This window comes from Cnephaeus nilssonii, assembly GCF_951640355.1.
Source record: "Cnephaeus nilssonii genome assembly, chromosome: 21".
NCBI classification, from domain to species: domain Eukaryota; kingdom Metazoa; phylum Chordata; class Mammalia; order Chiroptera; family Vespertilionidae; genus Cnephaeus; species Cnephaeus nilssonii.
Window position 1 is genome coordinate 11,545,365 of NC_137092.1, and position 20,388 is coordinate 11,565,752.

At 43.3% G+C, this 20,388-nt stretch overlaps 1 protein-coding gene across 1 annotated transcript in view; it reads left to right on the forward strand.

Annotated features, from left to right (window-relative positions):
- The window catches only part of TBX15 (T-box transcription factor 15), a gene marked incomplete at both ends in the record, with an annotated part of 92,830 nt that extends 73,266 nt beyond the window's left edge, over positions 1-19,564 (forward strand). Inside the window, 2 exons of the mRNA XM_079762117.1 lie at positions 7,852-7,949; positions 18,780-19,564. Of these exons, the coding sequence (XP_079618243.1) occupies positions 7,852-7,949; positions 18,780-19,564 (883 nt within the window). The remainder of the gene's footprint in view (positions 1-7,851; positions 7,950-18,779) is intronic.
- Between the last annotated feature and the right edge of the window lie 824 nt (positions 19,565-20,388).

A 20,388-nucleotide genomic window follows, 5' to 3' on the forward strand; every position in this document is an offset into this window, starting at 1 on the left:
CAGTAGCAAACTGAGAGGTAAAATGACATCTTTGGGGGTTTGCCACCCCAGTGGGAAGCCTGTTCCAAAGAGAAGACAAAGGTCATGAAACTGCAGAGAAGCAAGAGGCTTTGCTGTGAGTGTCACGGTCCAGAAGCAGCCGCAGGAGGTGCGTCCGCTCCCATGCCTGGACAGTCCACTACGCTCAGCTAGGGGGAGCATTGCAACCACAGACCTTGTGCTGGGAAGGGGCAGCTGGAGGAGCAGAGGAGAGAGGGCTCCTGGGGCTCTCGGCACACATCTGATGTGAGAGCCTCGTTGTTGTCAGGGTGGCTGCCAAGATTTTCCAGAAAGCCCAAGTCAGCTTGGGAAATTTCATGTAATTCCCAGGGACTTCCTCCAAAGCAAACACATACATAAAAAAGGAGAAGATTGAAATTTTGATCTGTCTGGGGACTGAGAGGTTCTATGAACTTGCTTTAAAAGTGCCATAAAGTCCACGACTCTGGGTCCTCCTCTGTCAACAGCCTCCATCCTGCCTTTGACCTTGTACTTTACCCTGACTTCCAGGCTCATTGCGTCTACGACAACTGCAGAGGGGGGCTCTCTCATGTGACGTGGTTCCTCCACATGCTCCTAGCTGGCCTGGTGCCCCAGCTCTGCTGTTGGTTCCACGAGAGGTCCCAGGCGGAGTGGCCCTTCTGTAGTTCAGGGAGTTGGAATACTTCAGGAGGGTATCTTTTTTTCTAAGGGGTCCACTCTTGGAGGCTTGAACCAGGACACTCAAGTTCCACATCAGAAAGGAGCTGGTGGCAGGCCCTGAATGATGGGGAGGTTGGTTTATATGGGCAAATAGTTTTAATAGGTTGCCCCTCACTGAAAAGTGACAGGGTCTGCAGGATGAGGTGTAGGAAGCAATTTGAATCCGAGCTAATTGTTGGCCGGCACTGTTGTTTGCTGGGAATGTGACTGGCAGGTGGCAGTCCGACTGGGTGCCTAAAGTCCCTTCGCATATTGTTTCAGGGGATGGTGATCTAAAATGGAGCCATTAAATGCATTACAGGGGTGGATGTATTTGTTTGCTGGAAGAGGATGCTTAACGAGGCTCATACTTAAGCCAAAGAAAGGAATCTCTACTGGTGGTGAGGAAAATATTTGGGAGTAAAGAATTTTCCCATGCTCCCCTCTTAAGCAGCCGCTATCCTAAGGCCATGTTCATAGAGGGAGAAACCATCTCCCTGAGCATAGACAGGAACCCCTGTCAAGGCCTAGCCCCTCTTCATAACACCCACTCAAGGTTGAGTGTGCAACTAGAAAGAGATGTGACATGAGGAATTAGAGTGGCTGAAGTTCACAGACAGGAAAAGGAAAAGTCAGCTAGAAATGAGCCCTGGGACAGTTCATCTTTGCTTAGATCCCACAAGAAACAGCTTTTCTTTGGGAGTCAGGGGAGGAAGGGTGCAGGGCGAATCTCCTGATTAGTAGAGTTCTCTATTATAATCAAGCATCTCAAATCTTGCCTACACTCTTACCTATTAAACTGAACATATAAACTTACTATGGTAAAATATCAGCAATTTTATACAGTTTGATCTCATGCATTTATAGGCAGTCCTCAGGTTACGTTGGACTCGTTTCATGGTTACGTCACCATCTCCCATTTATTTATAAAAAAAAAGGTCCGTCATTTCGACATATGTGCTTTATGTTTTTTTATTATTTATTTACCACAAGTAAAGGTCAGGAATTGTTATCTTTCTTTTAAATTTTTTTTACTGTGTCACTTCCTTACTGCTGTGTATGTGCTCCATGTGAGTGATGTAGGTGCTTATGTAGGTGGGTTCCGACTTACGGCGAAAATCATGTTACATCGCACGGTAGGAACGGATCTCTGATGTAACCCGAGGACCTACTGTATTTACAGTCATTCAAATTGTAAATATACAAGTAATAGTAATCATTTCATGTAGTATCTGTGGTCCAAGTCATCTACTTTTATCTCTGAGTTGATCAGTATTGGTACAGTGTTACCTATTTTACTGATGGCAAAACTGAATACAGTAAGATAGTAGCTTTTAGAATTTGCAAATCCAGCAGGGACAGCATCCAGAGAATGATGTCACCCTCCTCGCTAGGCACTGCTTGCCAGTCAACAGACAACTTCGCCCTTGTCCACCTCCAGTCCCCTGTCGCTCCCAAAGGCTCACGTAGCCAGCATAGAGCCAATGAGCTAACCACTTGCCTACTTTCGACAGCATGACTTTCCAAGTGTCTCACTTTCAATTTCTGTATTTTCATTTGTCCTCCCTAGAGCCATTGGCTGTATTTATTCCAGCCAATCTCCTCCTGCTCTTTCCTGGCAATCTTTCTAGCCTCCGTAGATTTTGCATACTCTTTTGTTATCCCTGGCATGGGTAACATTTAGCTGAGCTATGGGAGTAATCAGTACTGGACTCCCTCTCTGGCCAGCATGGATGCATCTACAGTTCAAGGTAGCTGGCCCAGCACTGGACTCTGGCAGCTGCCTCCTGCCAGACTCCTCCTAATCACCCGGGCCAGAGCTGTTCATCATGTCCCCTGGCTTACGGTATTTAACAATTTTCTCTGCCTTGTTATTTGTTCCCCCTCCTTCATCATGAACCTTTTCCACCATTGTCCTCTTGGCCATGTGGATTTGCCAAGGAAGGTTGGCAGCTGTTTTATTATCGATGGCTCTTGCCCAGCAATGGTGTCATCTAACAGAGTGACGTCTTTTTAATGGCTAACATATTGGAGTCTGAAATATCTGCAAGATAATGAAGCCTACAGAGGCTTGAGGGACACGTTTTTGGTTCCTGGAGGAGAGAATAAGAAATGGGATTAAGTAACACACAGATCCCTCCACATTCAGTCCAGAGCCAGAGGGCGGACACAGTTTTGAATTCCAGTGAAGTAAGAAGGTTTTCTCTTGTTTCAGGTTGTAACCTAAGCAGTTGGAGTGATTTCTTTTGCTTGAGTTAGACCAATGGTGCTCAAGCTTTCATTGTTTTCTCTCCTTTTGATATATTTTGTCTCTAATCAATCTGCATTTATTAGTTAGCAATTAGGAGAGAGTAGTATCATGACCTCCATTTTACAGATAGGAGACTTAGGCATGAAGAGGTTATGTAATGTGGCCAAGCTGGCATGAATAAGCAGCAGGGCTGCAATCTGAACCCAGGCAGTCTGGCTCCAAAGTGCGTGCTCTTAATCACGATGCTAATCTGCCCCTCGTGTGATTTAGTATTACCCATTTTTTTTAACCAGTCATCTTTTATTAGGTGTTCATTACAATATGAAAGGATTCAGAGTTGCTGGACAAAGGTCATGATCAGGAATGTGGAGTCCACATTGGGCCCTCTGCAGTGGCACTTGCTCACTGCTCATATTTGAGTTCCTTATAAGAATGGCAGTAGTTCAAAAATACCTAAGCTGCCAGTACTATAGAAAGCTCAGCAATGTTCCTTTTCTTCATATTGACATAGCTGTTGTAATACCGGTAGTAACCTCTTTGAAACACTCCAGCAATGCCTTCAGGGGTGGAATCCCGCATCAATATCCAGCTTGGCAGTTGCTGTATTTTGATATCCATTAGTTTCTTCTCCTTCAGTTGTATGATTGACACCATCTTGGAGTCCAGGGTCGCTATTACCAAAGTAAAGTCAGACCATTCCAGTCAACTGCAAAGAAACTTAATATTTTAGTTAGCTTGCTTTGTGTTTTCATTGCTTTTTATTATACTTCTTGAGGCCGTGAAAACTCCCTATGGACTGCCATTGCTACCTATTCAGACTCAAAGGGGACAGGGTTCCCAAGTTGGAATCACTGTGTAAGAAACACTTTTAACTCAACTCTAAGCATTTGTCCATTGGACATATACCTGCTTTTCCAAATCATTATAAGGCACACCAGTGACAACCAATTCATCATGTAGATATACTTTTTGTAGCATCTAAAGCCCAGTTTTGAATTTTGGCTTGTTTTGTTTTGTCAATTTGCAGACCTCTAGTTGGGAGGTCTTTTAAGACTATCCCCACACAACAAATACTCTGAGGAATCTATCTAGGTGTTGGAGCTGATTCCAGATCCAGCAAAGGAGAAGGGTGTATGGAAGGTATGACCTCACCTCGGTGGACCAAGGGAGGATTAGAGAGTTGAGATACAGTAATGAGATCTGAAAGAACAGTATGTTCTTGTTTTGTGTATTTTCAAATGTTGGAACAGGAAGAAAAAGGAGCTCAAAGACACAGTACTACCCATTAGATAAAATCCAAGCACTTAACATGGAATAAATATCTATGGTTCCCACATCCCTCTACCCCCATCTTGCACCCAGTCATCCTGAACTATTTTCAGTTCCCAGAACAGGCCTTCTCTTTCATACTTCCAAGTCTTTGCATATACTGTTAACTCTACTAGGAAAGCTCTTTCTGCGTCTTGTATGTGGAGAAAACAGTTGAGTACCCTTTAACATGAAGCTTAAATAACTGGCCTTTTATGGATTCTTCCTTGAGTTTTCAGGCATATTAAGTGCTTCTTGCTCAGTGCTCCATGGCATCTATATAACTCCAGTGTAGGTAGCATTTATCACAGTTCAGAAATAGTCATTTATGTGTGCTCTTTTTGTTGAAAAGAAAACATCTAAAGGGTAAAAGATTTTGTGTCTTTTTTACCTTAATATCTTCTTAACTTAGAATAATTGTTTCCTGGTTGGATAACTTGTTTATGACTTCAAGATCCTGATCAGTAGACTTCCCTTAGCTCTTGACTGTCTTCTATTGAGAGATAACCAATGGTTTTATCAACTCCTAGCATATGTTCCCTTTGTTACAAGCAAATAGGATGGGGGAAGTGTCAGAAGGCAGAACTACAGAGAAAATAAATAGAAGAAACATAAAAAGCAGCTATCTCAAGACAAGAAGCAGAAACCATGCATTGGTGTGCTACCTAACAGGCTCATGAATGTAGTTGTAATTGTTATAACTGTCAAATATTTGCTGAACTCCAAAGGGATGGCCCCAGCATTTTTTTTTTTTTTAATGAGAAGGTTGGAAGAATATTTCTTTACAGCCTGGCTATTTTTCCAAATCAGTTATCTCAAGACATAATCAATTTGTAAAAGAGCTCTTTGGCTTGCTTCCTCTCTTTCCTCTCCTCCCTCCTCTTCAGCACATTCTGTTGGTTTGGCCAAGGAGCAGACTGAAAAGTCTAAAGAGACAAGGCCTGGAAATCAAAGAGGCGATTACAGCCAAAGGACTAAACAAAGAGGGTTTGGGTATGGCCTCTGTTGTCACTGTAGCAAACAGGGAAAAGTAAGCAAGAGGGCGACACTTGCCAAGTTGATCATCTCTAATTGGAAACCTCAGAGATGACATCAGTCTTTGGTGTGCAACAAACCCAGAGTGGCTCACCATGTGGAACATGTTAATAATATGTGGTTACCTAAGACCACTTTTTTATATTTGTTAGACAATGAATTCACATTTAAGAACCTTGAGGTAAAATTTTGCAAAAAATAGGGTTTACTGATGATGAATAAGTAAACAATGAGTTACATAGGATAAACTTTGAAAAGATATCCAAATGGCTGAAGATGTAAATAAGTGGTTGGCAAGGACTCTTGTAAGAGAAGATGAGGGAGGAACTATTGGCCTTGGCTAAGGGGACTCAGACTCTGTTGAAGGTCAGAAATTCCATGACCGGAACGGAAGAAACCAAAGGAAACCTGAGACAAGAAAGGCACAATCAGTTGTAGAAATGACTCCCAAGTCTCCAGTACTAGGAGGTTTCCTTCTGTCTTCAGTCTTGATTTTACATCAAGTTGTTTTCCTCAATTTTAGGCTTTGAAAATGAATGTGCGTTAAAGTTCCTGAAATAATGACTCATACCATTGAGATCTTGCCAAGTAACAGGCATTGCACTAAGCACTGGGACATAAAAAAACCCATGGGATCCCCAAGTAAACACGCTAGTAGTGAGAGAGGTGAATTATTTAATACTTATCTTGCCCTGGCACTTCACCAAATCCTGATACATAGAGCTATATTTTCTAACAATCGGATTTAGCCAATGAAGCTTAATGGGGTTTAAGGACATATAAGATGTGGCATACAGTAAACAAATATGATTAATTTTTCTAAGAAGAGATATACTTAGAGTACATAAATAGATTCTAATAGATCTGATAAAAAACTTAGTATTTTCCTGGGAAAATAATCCAACAGAGGCTGGATAACCATCCAAATGGTATCATACGGTGACACCCAACATCCCTCCCATTTTTAAATCTGAGATTCTGGAACTCAGTCTTTCAGTTGGATTTTGATTTGGATAAATGCTAAATGGTCACTATCTTATATACAGTTGACTGCTTTAAATAACAATATTAATAAATTTGCCACAGATTTTCTGCCTGTTATGAAAATACTAGTTAATTTTCCATTTCTTTAATAATATTGGAAATACATCATAGTGGTATTGGTACTTCACAGTCTTCTATCACCTTATTGTGAAATGAAAAGGGACTGTTCATTGTTCTTGAGCTAATATTTTGTTACCATCATTGATACATGTTCTTATGAAGAATGAAATAGGAGGTCAAACATTAAAAAGGTCGCCATTTACAGTAAGCCTCCCATGCCACCAAAGGGAACCCTAAGATGTTCCGATGGGCCACAATATTGCAAAACAAGGCAGTAAGACCCAGCCTGTCCTGTTTCTTAAATTCATCAAGGCTCAATGTGGCTTTACCTGCTTATCCCCTTAGTATTCTGAACGTCCTAATTGCTTGGACTCTTTCTCTCCACAAATAGTTTCATGTACTGTATTCAGCATTAATGTAGGGTGACTATGTAGAGATGTCTTCTATTCCTACTTTTAGCAGATTAACAGCTAATAAACACCATGCAACACCCTCTCCTCCCCACCTCTTCTAAAAATACAGAGTTTGATTTGCCAACATTGGTGTATTTAAAGCCTCCAAGATTCCAGAGAAGACTTGAGAAAGTTAACTGTGCAAGTAAGGCGTGTTCAGAGAGGAAGTTCCAATACAAAAAGCTAATCAGTTTATCAGCTGCTCATCTGAGAAGAACCTCAGGGTATTTTATAGTGATTTATAAGAAAAGGGTATTTGTCCTCACTTAAAATAAAACTTCTCACTTTCCTCTTGGGATGCAAGACAGAAGAGAACTCTGGAAATATGTATTACCCAGGGAGATAAGTTTCATCTCAAGAGGGAAAATTTGTCTTTCTTAGGAAGGGACACCATGTTATATTCCAGTGACTTATGCCATTTCTCTACCCTCCTCCATAATCCCTGAACTCCCCTTCCTCCACTTAGATAGAAGCAGTTAATTCTAAAGAAAAGTCAATAATCAGAAGCTGTGTTCAAAGCTTTAAATGAAACCCCATCTAATACTCTGTTTTGATGATAATATCAGCAAAAAAAATGTCTGAGAAAACCTGGATAGTTATGCTAAAATGATGTCCGTCAACACCTCATATAAATGATATAGAATTTACTGAAGGGTAAAGTAGCTACTCTCTGCTCAACTCTACTCATGATATTCGTGACCCTGACCTTAACTTGTTCTTTTTCTCATGCAGACCAAACTTCCTTTGAAGGTAGGTCAGGGTGAAATTCCATTATAGTTATGACTTGCTTGCAAATTATCTTCTTCCTCTGGCCACCCAGCGTCATTTGTGCCTTGTGTTCTTCCTGATCAGTTTACTGGTGCTGTTGTCTCTCAGTGCTTCTGTATATACCACCTGCCAGACAAATCACCCAGGACCTGTAAAAAGTCAGTGTTTCTTGGGATTATTTACGACTTCCTTTGCTGGCTTTTCTCTCTGCAGAACCGGACTGGAAGCCATCATGGAGACTTATGCGTTCTGGAGACCCCCTGTACGCACACTCACCTTTGAGGATTTCACCACCATGCAAAAGCAGCAAGGTAAAGCCCTGGGCAAGGCCTCTGGCTCAGAGGTAGGGCCGGGGAGGAGGTGGGAGCTGAATTAATATAGCACATCTGGCCCCAAGCCCAGTCCGATTTTCCCGGAATGAATAATTTGGTAGCTCTGTAAAAACTAGAGCATCAACACTTGTATAAACAGGCCAGTTCCAGCATTTCACCTGACACCCCAAATTCTCTCTCCTTCCCAAAGCAAGGTTATACATTCATGATTATGGTGGTGGTGAAATAATTTCTATCACTAAGCATTCACGAAGCCCTTGGCATTGGAAGAGATCTCCATAATTACTTCACTTATTCCTCATGGCAGCCTTATCAGTTCTCTTGTTCTAGTTTTGTGGATGAGAAAACACTTAGCTTTGGCTGGTGTAGCTCAGTGGTTCAGCATTGAACTATGAACCAGGAGGTCAGAGTTTGATTCCTGATCAGAGCACATGCCTGGGTTGTAGGCTTAGTCCCCAGTTGGGGCGAATAGGAGGCAGCCTATCAATGATTCTCTCTCATCATTGATGTTTCTCTCTCTTTCTCACTCTTCCTCCCTTTCTCTAAAATCAATAAAAATGTATTAAAAAAAATCTCAAACTTAGCTTTGGACAATGGGAATAAATCACTCCAGGTTTGAAAGTGAGGAAGAGGGCTGCCTAAATTTGTAGCTTGTGCTCTCTCCTTGGCTTATGTGGGACATGCCCCTCAAGTTGATGTGGTAGGTAGAATTCCCTTCCCCACTGCTTTGTGCTTTTCACTCTGTTTCGAATAACCCTTCCCTCATAGCTCAGGTTCATAAACCTGTGGCCATGTGTACAGATGGCTCTTGGGCTGATTTCACCTCCTTTTCTCCATCTAGTCAGTGACTCTCCCCGGAGCAACACCCATTCATCTGGGTACTGGAATGAAAGCTTTCCACTGTGTCAGATGCCTTATGAGTCTCCCTCTCCAGTCTTTTCTTGCTCAAAAGTGACCAATCAAAATGACAGATTAAGCCTATTCTGTTCCATCAACAGGCCACTGTTCACAGAATCCTATCTTTGAACTTGTGGCTCTGTGATATGGGAGGCCATTCTAGGACTTGACAGTTCATTATATTACATTCCCTCTCAGGGGAGCTCCTGGCAGTTTATATACTAAAAAGGGTTTGTGACATAAAACACTGAAATGTCTCAGGTTTTATGATGAAAACAGAGATTAAAAATATAGGCTCTGCAGTCAGATAGTGTGGGATAGGCTCTTCCCACAGTTCCTTCCTAGCTTTATAAACATAGTCAAGTGTCTCATCCTTTCTGACACTTAGTTTTCTCATCTGGAAAAAGGGAGAATATAATAGAACTAGAGGCCTGGTACACGAAATTCATGCACGGGGTGTGTGTGTCCCTCAGCCCAGCCTGTACCCTCTCCAATCTGGCACCCCTTGAGGGATGTCCGACTGCCCGTTTAGGCCCGGTTCTGGTAGGATCTGGCCTAAATGGCAGTTGGACATCCCTCTCACAATCCAGGACTGCTGGCTCCCAACTGCTCGCCTGCCTGCCTTCCTGATTGCCCCTAACTGCTTCTGCCTGCCAGCCTGAGCACCCCCTAACCACTCCCCTGCCAGCCTCATTGATGCCTAACTGCTCCCCTGACAGCCTGATTGCCCCTAAATGCCCTCCCCTGCCGGTCTGGGTCCCTCCCAACTGCCCTTCCCTGCAGGCCCAGTTGCCCCCAACTTCCCTCCTCTGCCGGCCTGGTCACCCTTAACTGCCCTCCCCTGCAGGCTAGATTGCCCCCAACTGCCCTCCCTTGCAGGCCTGGTCCCTCCCAACTGCCCTCCCCTGTTGGCCTGATTGCCCCCACCTGCCTTCCCTTGCTGGCCTGATCGCCCCCAACTGCCCTCACCTGCTGGCCATCTTGTGGTGGCCAGCTTGTGTCCGCATGGGGGCAGCCATCTTTGACCACATGGGGGCAGCCATCTTGTGTGTTGGAGTGACAGTCAATTTGCATATTACTCTTTTATTAGATAGGATTCTTGTAAGGACTTAAGGAAATGCATTTAAAAAGACAGGAAGCACTCAGTACATGCTAGCTCTCATCATCATCTCACCATCATCATCACCATCAAACTTATGTCTCTGTATATGGATACCAAAGAGGAAGATGAATCAGGGATAAGAGATGTTGCTTTTCTAATGATTATTCAGAACATGATGAGCCCATTCATCTTTATCGGCATCTGGTGAGGCAAATGATCCAGAATTCCTATTTCTATTTTTATAAGTGAAAGAGAAATGGAAGTGACTTCCTCCCCATAAAGTTTCGGTAGAAGCAGGTCAATATTCAGGGTGTTATACTTTTAAAAAAATTCTCACCCAAGGGCATGCTTTTATTGATTTTAGAGAGAGAGGGTGGGGGGGAGAGAAACTTCGACTGGGGATCAAACCCACAACCTGGGTATGTGCCCTAACCGGGACTAGAACCTGCGACCTTTCAGAGTATGGGACAATGAACCACACTGGCCAGGGCCAGGGTGTTATACTTCTTTCAGGCTTTCTTGGCCCTTTTGAGGCATAGGTGTTTTGGGCAGGTGCAGCAATGGGAAACTGCATGAGTTGTTTAGTTATATAACATCTCAGGTTTCATGGTGCTTCTACTAAAAATTTATCGATACAAAGACTTATTGCTGATACTTTGCAAACAATGGTTTAAGAGAAATTGAACTTTTGAAGTAAAATGTCACACTTATTCAGTGACTCCCTTTTTCATCAGTAAGGGGGAGAATGAGCCTGAATTATTGGATACATATGGCAGTGGGATGGGCTGGAGGAAAAGCCAAGACTCTATTTAACTGAAATACATTTTTTAACCATACACTGAACTTGATCCAGATTTTCATTATTAAAAAATATGTTAGTTTCTTGACGTTAACAAAGGGTGTAAAAGTAACAATCCCCATTTCTTCTTCCTTTAAGAAGTAAGAATTTCAGTAACTGTGGACAGTATCACTCATAAAATGAAGAAAAGAGAGCCATCTGTGTTGAACTCTTTTTATGTCTTAGAAGAAGTAGAGAGTGGTGAACTTCTAGAAAGAACTTCAGTGGCAGACCGACTGTGTAGCAATTACCTTTTAGTGAGGAGAATATTGAAAGTGTGGGCACTGGACCTAACATCCAAATGATGACTGACTCACCAAGGTGTCCATATTACCTCATTGCTTCAAACACATGACTCTCTGGCATGTCACATACATGGCCCAAGGCAGTTTTGAGCTGCTGCTGCTACATCAACCTAACTGCTAGATGAGGTGAAGGATGCTTTATTCATCCTGTGCTTGCTTCATTTTTATTATGTTTTATTAAGATCCATTTTTGATAAATTTCAAGGAAAGCACCTAGGTGAATTAGCCACAGGTTTGTAAACCTAATCCTTCTGTTTTTAAAAACAAAGTGAATGAGCGTCCTCATTGTTTTCTCTTATAAGAATGCATGGGATTCAGTGTCCTCTGCCCTTTACACAAAAAGAAACCGAGGCATAGTGCAGTCTAGTACCATATCTGCAGTTACATGGTGGAAGAATTGAGTTGAGAACTCCAAAGTGGATCTCCTACTTGACAGGACAATTTCCACCAGACCACATTATCTTTCCTTATTCTACCTTAGTACAACTTTAATTTTCTATTAAAAAATTTAGTTTACTCTTCCAGTTGATGGCTTATTGTTCAACAGCTTATGCAATAACTCTCAATAGGTCCCTATTTCATTTTAATGAAGTCAAGTGCTTGGTCTGACCTTCAGACATATTCATGTAGAATTAACAAGGGAGTTAATATTTTTGGAGAGTCTGGGGGTAGAAATTTTACTTCAGGAATGGCTTCTTGTTGAACACTGCTAGTGACAGGGCCAAAATGAACTAACCAACTAAGTTATGCTTGGGGAAGTTGACTGATACAGAGACAGAAGAAAAGAAATAACAGCCCAGGTCAGTTATAACCAAGTCCAATCCTGTTTTCCCGATGATGTTCAGATGTTGTTCTGTTAATGATGTTATAATGACATATATGATGGAGCTATTTGTATGGCCCAAACTGAAAGTACCTTTGTGAGAAGTGTCTCCAGGTATATGACAACTGTTATGCTAAAAGGAACCCTCCTGGACCAGTGACACCAGAGCTGCAATATGTCTCCATCTGTGGAAGTGAGGAGACGTGCCGTTGACAGAAGCCCTCCCTCTCCTCAACTGGTAGCAGACACCACTAGACAGATTTCAGCACCACTGGTGTTTTAATGTTTGTCAGGTAGTTGAAGTTAGGATTATGAAGGTCTCTGTTGGTTTTGGGGATTTGTTTTAATTAGAGGTTGGTCAGTGAGAGGAATCAGTTACTGAGTAAATTTATACTAGTGAGAGATTGAGAGTATGGGTAGCAGCCTTTGAACTACTGTGTGATCACTGTAATGATTGAAAAATAGCAGATTTTACTTATCACTGAGATAAGGAATAATGCCCATGAGGAGCATCATGACAGGGATTGGAGAACACATTTTAATTATCACTAAAACAAACAGTTATTGGTTACATTTTCTATTTTGTTTCAAAAGTCCCTTATACTCAGTGTGTCCAAACTGATTCTATGATTTACCTCACAGATTTGGCGCCCTCTCCTGGAGGAAGGACACCACCATCCATTAATCCCCCACCATATCCAAACATTATCAAGTTCTTAAATCCATCCACATCTTAATTTCCCTCGCTACCACCCTACTCCCAGGTATCATCATTTCTCACCTGACTTTATTCTCAGGACCCCCAGGGTGGTAACTAAGCTGCCAGCATCCCTGGATCTACATTTTTTAAGGTCATGTGCCTCTCTCCTAACGTTTCTAGACAAAATCCCACTGAGTCTCATGGACTCTAATTGAGTCACCTGAACCAATTGCTGAGGCAGGGACGGGGGTGGGGGGGGGTGAGGCGGGGTGGGGGGGTGGGGAACGTGATGCCTGGATTGTCCAGATGCAAGTCATGTGCTTTTCCGAGTCTTGTGCTTTTCCAGGAGGCCGGGCAAATGGGTGAGAGTGGAAGGAGGGGTGTTTCTCAGTGGGAAACCAGGTACTATTGCCAGGAGAGAAGCAGATTAGTTCTAAATTACAATAACAACGGATGTACACTGCAGCAAGGAAGGCAATAAAACAAGTAGCAGAGAAACAAACAAGTTTATGGAAGGTGGAAAAAATAGGGGCAGTCCACCTAGGGAATGTGGAAGGCATAAAATAGGCCACCTAAGAAACAGAGGGACCAAGGTGAAGAATGAGAATTGGGCAACTATATAAAATGCTGTTTTTAAGGGGAAGAGGTTTGGATCTGTGCATATCTTTAAACTTTATGGAGAAGGATGCACTTGGAGTCTTTTTAGACTGAAACCACACAATTCCCATTAGTGCATTAGTGTTTCACCTTTGCACGTTGAGAGGGGTATTGATTTCCACTAAGGGTAATTCATTGGTTGGGATGAACAAGGCTGTGATCATTAAACTTTATGGCTACTGGGTTGATTCCCTGGAATCAGTCCACAGGGTGCTGACATTTTACCTCTTACCTGTTTGAAAGCCTCAAAGAAAGCCACTCAAGGACACATAGTGAATCAGCACTCCTCAGGGACAGATGCCATCAAGTTCTATAAGAGGGGTGCCTGGTTCATGGAACCAAGTAATTACATGGAAATTTATTCTTTACTAGCTCAGATGGGGTTTTGTTTTACCATTTTTAAGTTTTTGTGTTTTGTTTTGTTTTTGGGGAGGGGGATGGGGAAGCACAACAAATTGAACCCAAAAGGAAGCTGTATGTGAAAGCCTCCATATTACAGTCTGGAAGTGATCAATTTAAAGATGCAAAAGTCAGCAGGTTTGCTATTCGGGATTTTCACGGTCAAATTTAACTGTCTTCATATAGTGCACAAGTATATTCTGAGCTATTGTCTTCATATGGAATCCCTGCTACACATGGATTCTTTTTGGTTATTTTGGCTGTTAGCCTTGAATATTGGAGCAAATTAAAGTTGAGTTTGAATGTTAATGAACACCTCCTCACTTTGGTCAACAAACTAGGGTGCAGGGAGGAGGAGTGGGTGGAGGATTGGTCTTGGAATGCCAGAGGGTTTTTGGTTACTCAGGGCATTATGTTTTTAAAAACATTATATTAGTTTCAGATGTACAAAATAGTGATTCGACATTTATATACTTTACAATGTGATCACCATGACAAATCTAGTCAATATCTGTCCCTGTATATAGTTATTACACTATTACTGACTATATTCCCTATGCTGTACAACCCTGTTCACTTATATGTGGAATCTTAGAAACCGAACTAACAAAACAAAACAGACTCACAGAGACCGAGAACAAACTGATGTTGTCAGAGAGGAGAGGGGTTGGGGGATGGGTTAAAAAGGTGAAGGGGATTAAGAAGTACAGACTTCCAGCTATAAAGTAAATGTCATGGTCATTATATTTGAATCACCTCTAGAAGTAGATTAAGTCCTTTGAGTAAACTCAGTGGTCGTCATCCATTGGGGAAAGTATCTATCTATCTATCTATCTATCTATCTATCTATCTATCTATCTATCTGTGTTCAATGATGCTTTGCTTGATTTGAAAAGAGATGGAGACATAGGGCATCTGGTGTCCACAGGGGCACAGGTGAGTGGGGAGGGGCCAATATTCAGAGAGGAAGCAGAGTTGGGAATATGGCCCTGGTGAGTCCATAGCTGTCATGTGCCCAGTGCTCTGTCTTCTAGCCTGTTACATTGGGGCATCTACCTATGACACAGTGCTCACCAGTGGAGAGGCCGAGATGCTCAGCTCCACGGACAGAGGCCAACATCTGTGAGCCATCCCAACAGAACCCAAATGCACCAAGATTCCATTCTCTTTCCTTCATTCCTTCACTCATACAAGAGAAGAAGGAAACAAATATTTAATGCCTATATGTACTTTGTAATATATATTATTCCATCTATTTCTTAAAACATCCCTAACCAGGTAGAGATTCATAATTCCATTTATGTGGAGTGGCTAACTTGCTAAGCCAGAAAAACATCTGGAATTGGAACTGAGTTTGTTTGACTCCATAGACCATGTTCATCATTAAGTAAAGTTTAAATCAAGACCCTAGAGCAGTTGGACCTGGCAGGTAGAGAGGGGATGAGGGTGCAGGAAGGGAGCATGCTTTTCTCTGAGAGGCAGTTCTGACCCCTCTGTATCAGTGTGGCCTGGCCTCCCACTCTGCCCAAGCTTCTCTGCGATGAGAGGCCTTAGGCAGCCAAGTGTTGAAATGCACAGGGAGGGTGGCCTGCCTCCTTATGCTTACTTAGCACTTGGCTGGCACTCCCAATCTTGTTTAACAGCTGACAAGTTGTTAGATCATAACAGTAAAGACTTCTCAGTATCTTGGTTTGGTTCTCTGCAAAATGCTTACCACAGTCTTCTTTATTGGACTTTGAAAACTCACTACTATCTGTATTGAGTAGTTTAAGTGCATTAGAACATTTATTCAAAGCCAATGGAAGCATCGTGACCTCTTGGACAGGTTTGCTCTCCCCTCTTCAAACACTAGTTCATATGGGGGGCTCCCACCCCTGAAGCTCAGCAGGCCACCAAGTCTCATTTCCAGTGAGTGTCGTTTAAAAGCCAAAGCAAGCTGACTACAAACTTTTTAACATGTGCCTCTCATCTGCTCAGCAGAAATCCCTGTAACTTGTTAATAGTTCCCGTCTTATTTTTTTTGTAATGAAACCAATTGAGGGCTTAAATCAGTACCATTCGTTCCATCTCGGGTCACCCAAAAAAAACCATTAGAGTTGTAAAAAGTCATCTGCTCCATCCTACACTTCCTGCTGCAGGGTGAGGGCCAGCGCCTGATGAAGCCTACCTGTAACAGGACAGTGCAGTGCCCTGCACAGGGGGCTCTCCGGGGGGCGGAGGGGGGGGGGACGACTGCATAAACACCAGATCTGGGAGAGCAAGGACAGGCTTTCAAAGAGAGGAGACCAGATACAGAGCCCATAAAACACAACTCTCTTTACAGCTGGAGTCGAGTTTCTCCATTTGTGCCATAGCAATTATTTCACGGAAGCTCACAGCATTTAGGGTGAAAGATAAGGAAAATGCCTCCAAGAGGAACTATAAGCTTACAGAACACGAATTCCCAAGCTTCCTGTAAGGCCCTGCAGGATAGGCATTCAGAGGTACAAACACAAGATGCACCAGAGGTATTTTCTCACTCTGCCCAGTCTTCCCTTCCAGAATGCCTTCATTCTATTAAAAGGATTCCTGGAAAGGATTTGTTGTTGGCTGTTTGCACTTTGTCATCAATTGAATCCTCAGATACAAATATAATTTTGAGAAAAACAAACTGAAGTCTATCAGTTCAAGCCCCTCATTTCACAGGTGAGAGGAATGAATAGGTAGCCCACCTCGCCCGCCCGTAGTCATGAGCTGGGTGGATGGAATCAGGCTTGGCGCTCTTCCTACCATGGTCAGCTGCTGGCTCATGTCTTCCAGAAGTAGTTACAATATTGGCCTTATCTCAATTTATGGAATAAAAGTCTTTGTGACCTCTCTTAAAGGAATGTAAGGCATAAACAAGAAACCAGGAAGGTGAATTTCCTGAAATGACTTTAAAATCAGCAGCTATTTATAACTAAATCCAATTCTACCTCAGAAGCTCATTGGGGAAATTACTAGTATTTTGACCAAGGAAGAGATATTATGTGGGCTCTGTAAAAATCTGAAACTGAAAAGAACTATTAAGAGCTAAATTTGCATTTTTACACCCAATACTATTACCATTTCTGTATATGTAGGCTGAGGCCTTTCTTTTCCTGTTAAAAATGAACTTTTGGCTTCTCTTTGAGGTATCTGCCTCTCTATGTGCAAATCTGGACCATTTTCTCTGGCACCCTATGGGTGGTTTCTTTGCATCCCAATATATGGAATCTTGCCGGTTTTCTTCACATTTCCCTCACTGATAAAAACCTTATTCCTGCTTCTTTCCACTTAAAATGTCCTTGACCCTTTTATAGCAGCCTAGGTTCTAAGAGTCCCTAACATGAGTTGTGGGTGATTTTGGGGAATCATAGTTCTCTATCATTCTGGGAAACTCCCAACCTTGCCCTGAAGGAGGAGCTCCACCATGGGAGATTCCCTATGGAAGACAAAGCAGCCACTCATTCTAGAGAATTCAAAGGAAAGGTCCAACAGCCCCAGAACTAAACCAATGTTTTGAATTTCCAATGGGGAGACAGGAAGTGGATGCTGCACTGTTGCTTCCTGGCCTGGGAAAGAGGAGGCTCCAGAAGGTCCTTTTTGGCTTTCTTAAACTATCTGAAGGCCAAAGTAGGTTGTGTTGAATTAGCCCTTTGCCTGTTGGTGCACCTGCCACCAGTCCAGTTCTAATATCCACATGTCGTAAGAGCCCTTTCAGATCCAGATCCAGGGACTTTATGAGTTGAAAGGGACCAAGAGGCCTTCTAACCCAATATGTGCTCCCTAGACCAGCAGCATCCATATCACCTGAGAACTTACTGGAAATGCAAATCCTCAGGTCCTGCCTCAGACCTAGAGAATCAGGAACCCTGGGGGGCGGGGGTGGTGGTGGTGCGTGTCAGTGATCTGGGTTTCAAGCCCTCCATGATTCTCAAGCATACTCAAGTTTAGCAATCACTATTCGGGTACTTTGAAATAAGGAATTTGGTTTGTATCATTGGTTCTCAACTGGGGCTGCCCATCAGAATCAACTGGGGAGCTTTAAGACCATATGGATATGGAGGTCCCATGCTCAGAAATTCTCATTTAGTTGGTTTGAGGTGGGATTCTGGAACTTAAGAAATTTTTAAAGCTCCTCCTACCTTGAGAACCACTGATGTAACTCAAGTTATCATCTTCTAGATAAGGAAATTGAAACCTAGAGGGGAAAGTGATATGCCTAGGGTCAGATGTGGGGGGGGGGGGGGGACGCGCGGAGGGGAGCGTAACCAAGCTGTGAAGCTGAGAGTAGAACAGAGATCTCTAGACTTTATTACCTGATTGGCTCTTGTCCTGGTAAATATCCCAAACCCAAAGATGGCATTTGCAGTATTTGTTCCAGGCTCTGAAACTGGGCAGGCTTTTATAAAAGGAGATTTCGTTTTGGTGAGCCTTGCTTTATGCTTAATCTAGCTCTTGCAATTGTGCTCATAATGTATTTCATATGACAGAACTGCAACCCCATACCTCAGTTCCCACTACCTGGGCCACTATGCTCAGCCCTCCCAGGCCTCAACCTTGACTTGGCCCACCTTACCCCAAGTACTCCATTTCCTCTGAGATTAAGATCCTGAGATTTGGTACCCTATATTTTTAGCTGGAAGATTAAATATGGTGAAGCAAGCAACAGTGCCTGATTAAAATACATATATAATGCATTTCCACTGAGAATGGGAAAAGTTGAGCTAGTTGATTTCAGTGCTGATTACCAGAGGTCTTACTGGAAAGTGAGGTTGATGGTAAGAAATGGCAAAGTAAATATTAGAAGTTATTATTTTTCTAAAGAGCAAGACTTACTTCACAGAGAAACGAAAGTTTGGTATTCTTTTCTGTCTCTTGGAGAGGACACACACACACACACACACACACACACACACACGTGGAATCACTTACCACAAGTTTGCTGAGCTAAGAGAAAACAATGGTTCTGTAAAAATCAGCCCATCTTGGACATTTGAGGGCACCTCCTGCATGGCTTGCATCTGGCCTAGACAGACTCAACTTAAAAGGCCTCTATCTTAATGGAATTCATGTTTTATTTTTCAGGGGGCAGCACAGGCACTTCCCCGACAACCTCCAGCACTGGCACACCATCCCCTTCAGCTTCTTCTCATATTTTATCTCCATCCTGTTCTCCTCCAACTTTTCATCTGGCCCCCAACACTTTCAACGTGGGCTGCCGAGAGAGCCAGCTGTGCAATCTGAACCTCTCTGATTACCCGCCCTGTGCCCGAAGCAACATGGCTGCCTTGCAGAGCTACCCAGGGCTGAGTGACAGTGGCTACAACAGGCTGCAGAGTGGCGCTGCTGCAGCCACTCAGCCCTCCGAAACCTTCATGCCTCAGAGGACTCCATCCCTGATCTCAGGAATACCAACTCCTCCTTCGTTGCCTAGCAACAGCAAGATGGAAGCCTATGGTGGCCAGCTGGGGTCCTTCCCCACTTCCCAGTTTCAGTATGTCATGCAGGCAGGCAATGCAGCCTCCACTTCCTCCTCGCCACACATGTTCGGGGGCGGCCACATGCAGCAGAGCTCCTACAATGCCTTCTCTCTCCACAACCCTTACAATCTGTACGGATACAACTTCCCCGCTTCCCCTAGGCTGGCTGCCAGCCCAGAGAAACTGAGCGCCTCGCAAAGCACTTTACTCTGTTCTTCGCCTTCCAACGGGGCCTTCGGAGAGAGGCAGTACCTGCCCACGGGGATGGAGCACAGCATGCACATGATCAGCCCTTCACCCAACAACCAGCAGGGGGCTAACACCTGTGACGGCCGGCAGTATGGGGCGGTCCCAGGCTCCTCCTCCCAGATGTCCGTACACATGGTTTAAAGGCCAGTCCAAACACCAGCCAAGGCCCCAGAGTCTCCATCATGGGCACCTCCTCCTCTTTGGGAGCCCACGGCCCTTGAAACACAGGAACTGCATATATATTTTTTTTCTGGAGGAGGAAAGCATATGCCCAAGGACAAGAGACATTGAAGCCACTGAAGTATACTCGTGATGGAATCATCTTCAACCCAGTGGCCATGCTCCTGCCTTCCCAAAGCTTAGTTTTATAAAGCATTGTCTACTCCAGAGTGTTCTTTGAAGAAACTGAATAATCATTTTATAATAATGTTAAGGGAGATGCTAGTGTTTAGCAGCCATGAAGTTAGCCACACACACATACAGAATGACCCATACATACATACATACATACATGCATACACACATATGTTCACACAGACTCATACACACATACATATACATGCACACAGACTCAGAACTGGGCGAACTCTGTGGAGGGAGGCCCGCAATGGGTATTTTCGCCGAGAATTGTCTGTGTACAACACTAGATGGACCCGGCTGGCAGTACTGCCCACCTTTCTCCCCTGCAGCTGTCCCTGTTTCTGGAATGAACCGTGTATCCTGGAACCCCTTCCCATCGATGAAGGTGGGAAGACATCAGAACTACAGCTGGACTTGGCTTCTTGAAGAAAATTGTTTTTAAACTTTGGTTGTCTTCACTCAGTGTGACGTTCCCAGTGGTGCCGTGAAAAGATGGAGAGAGAGAGAAAGAGAAAGAATAGAGGGCAAGAGAGAGGCTGAGAGCAAGACTGACAGAGGAAGTGTGAGCAGTGATGAGAGTTTCAATTCATCAAGGAATTGGTTTT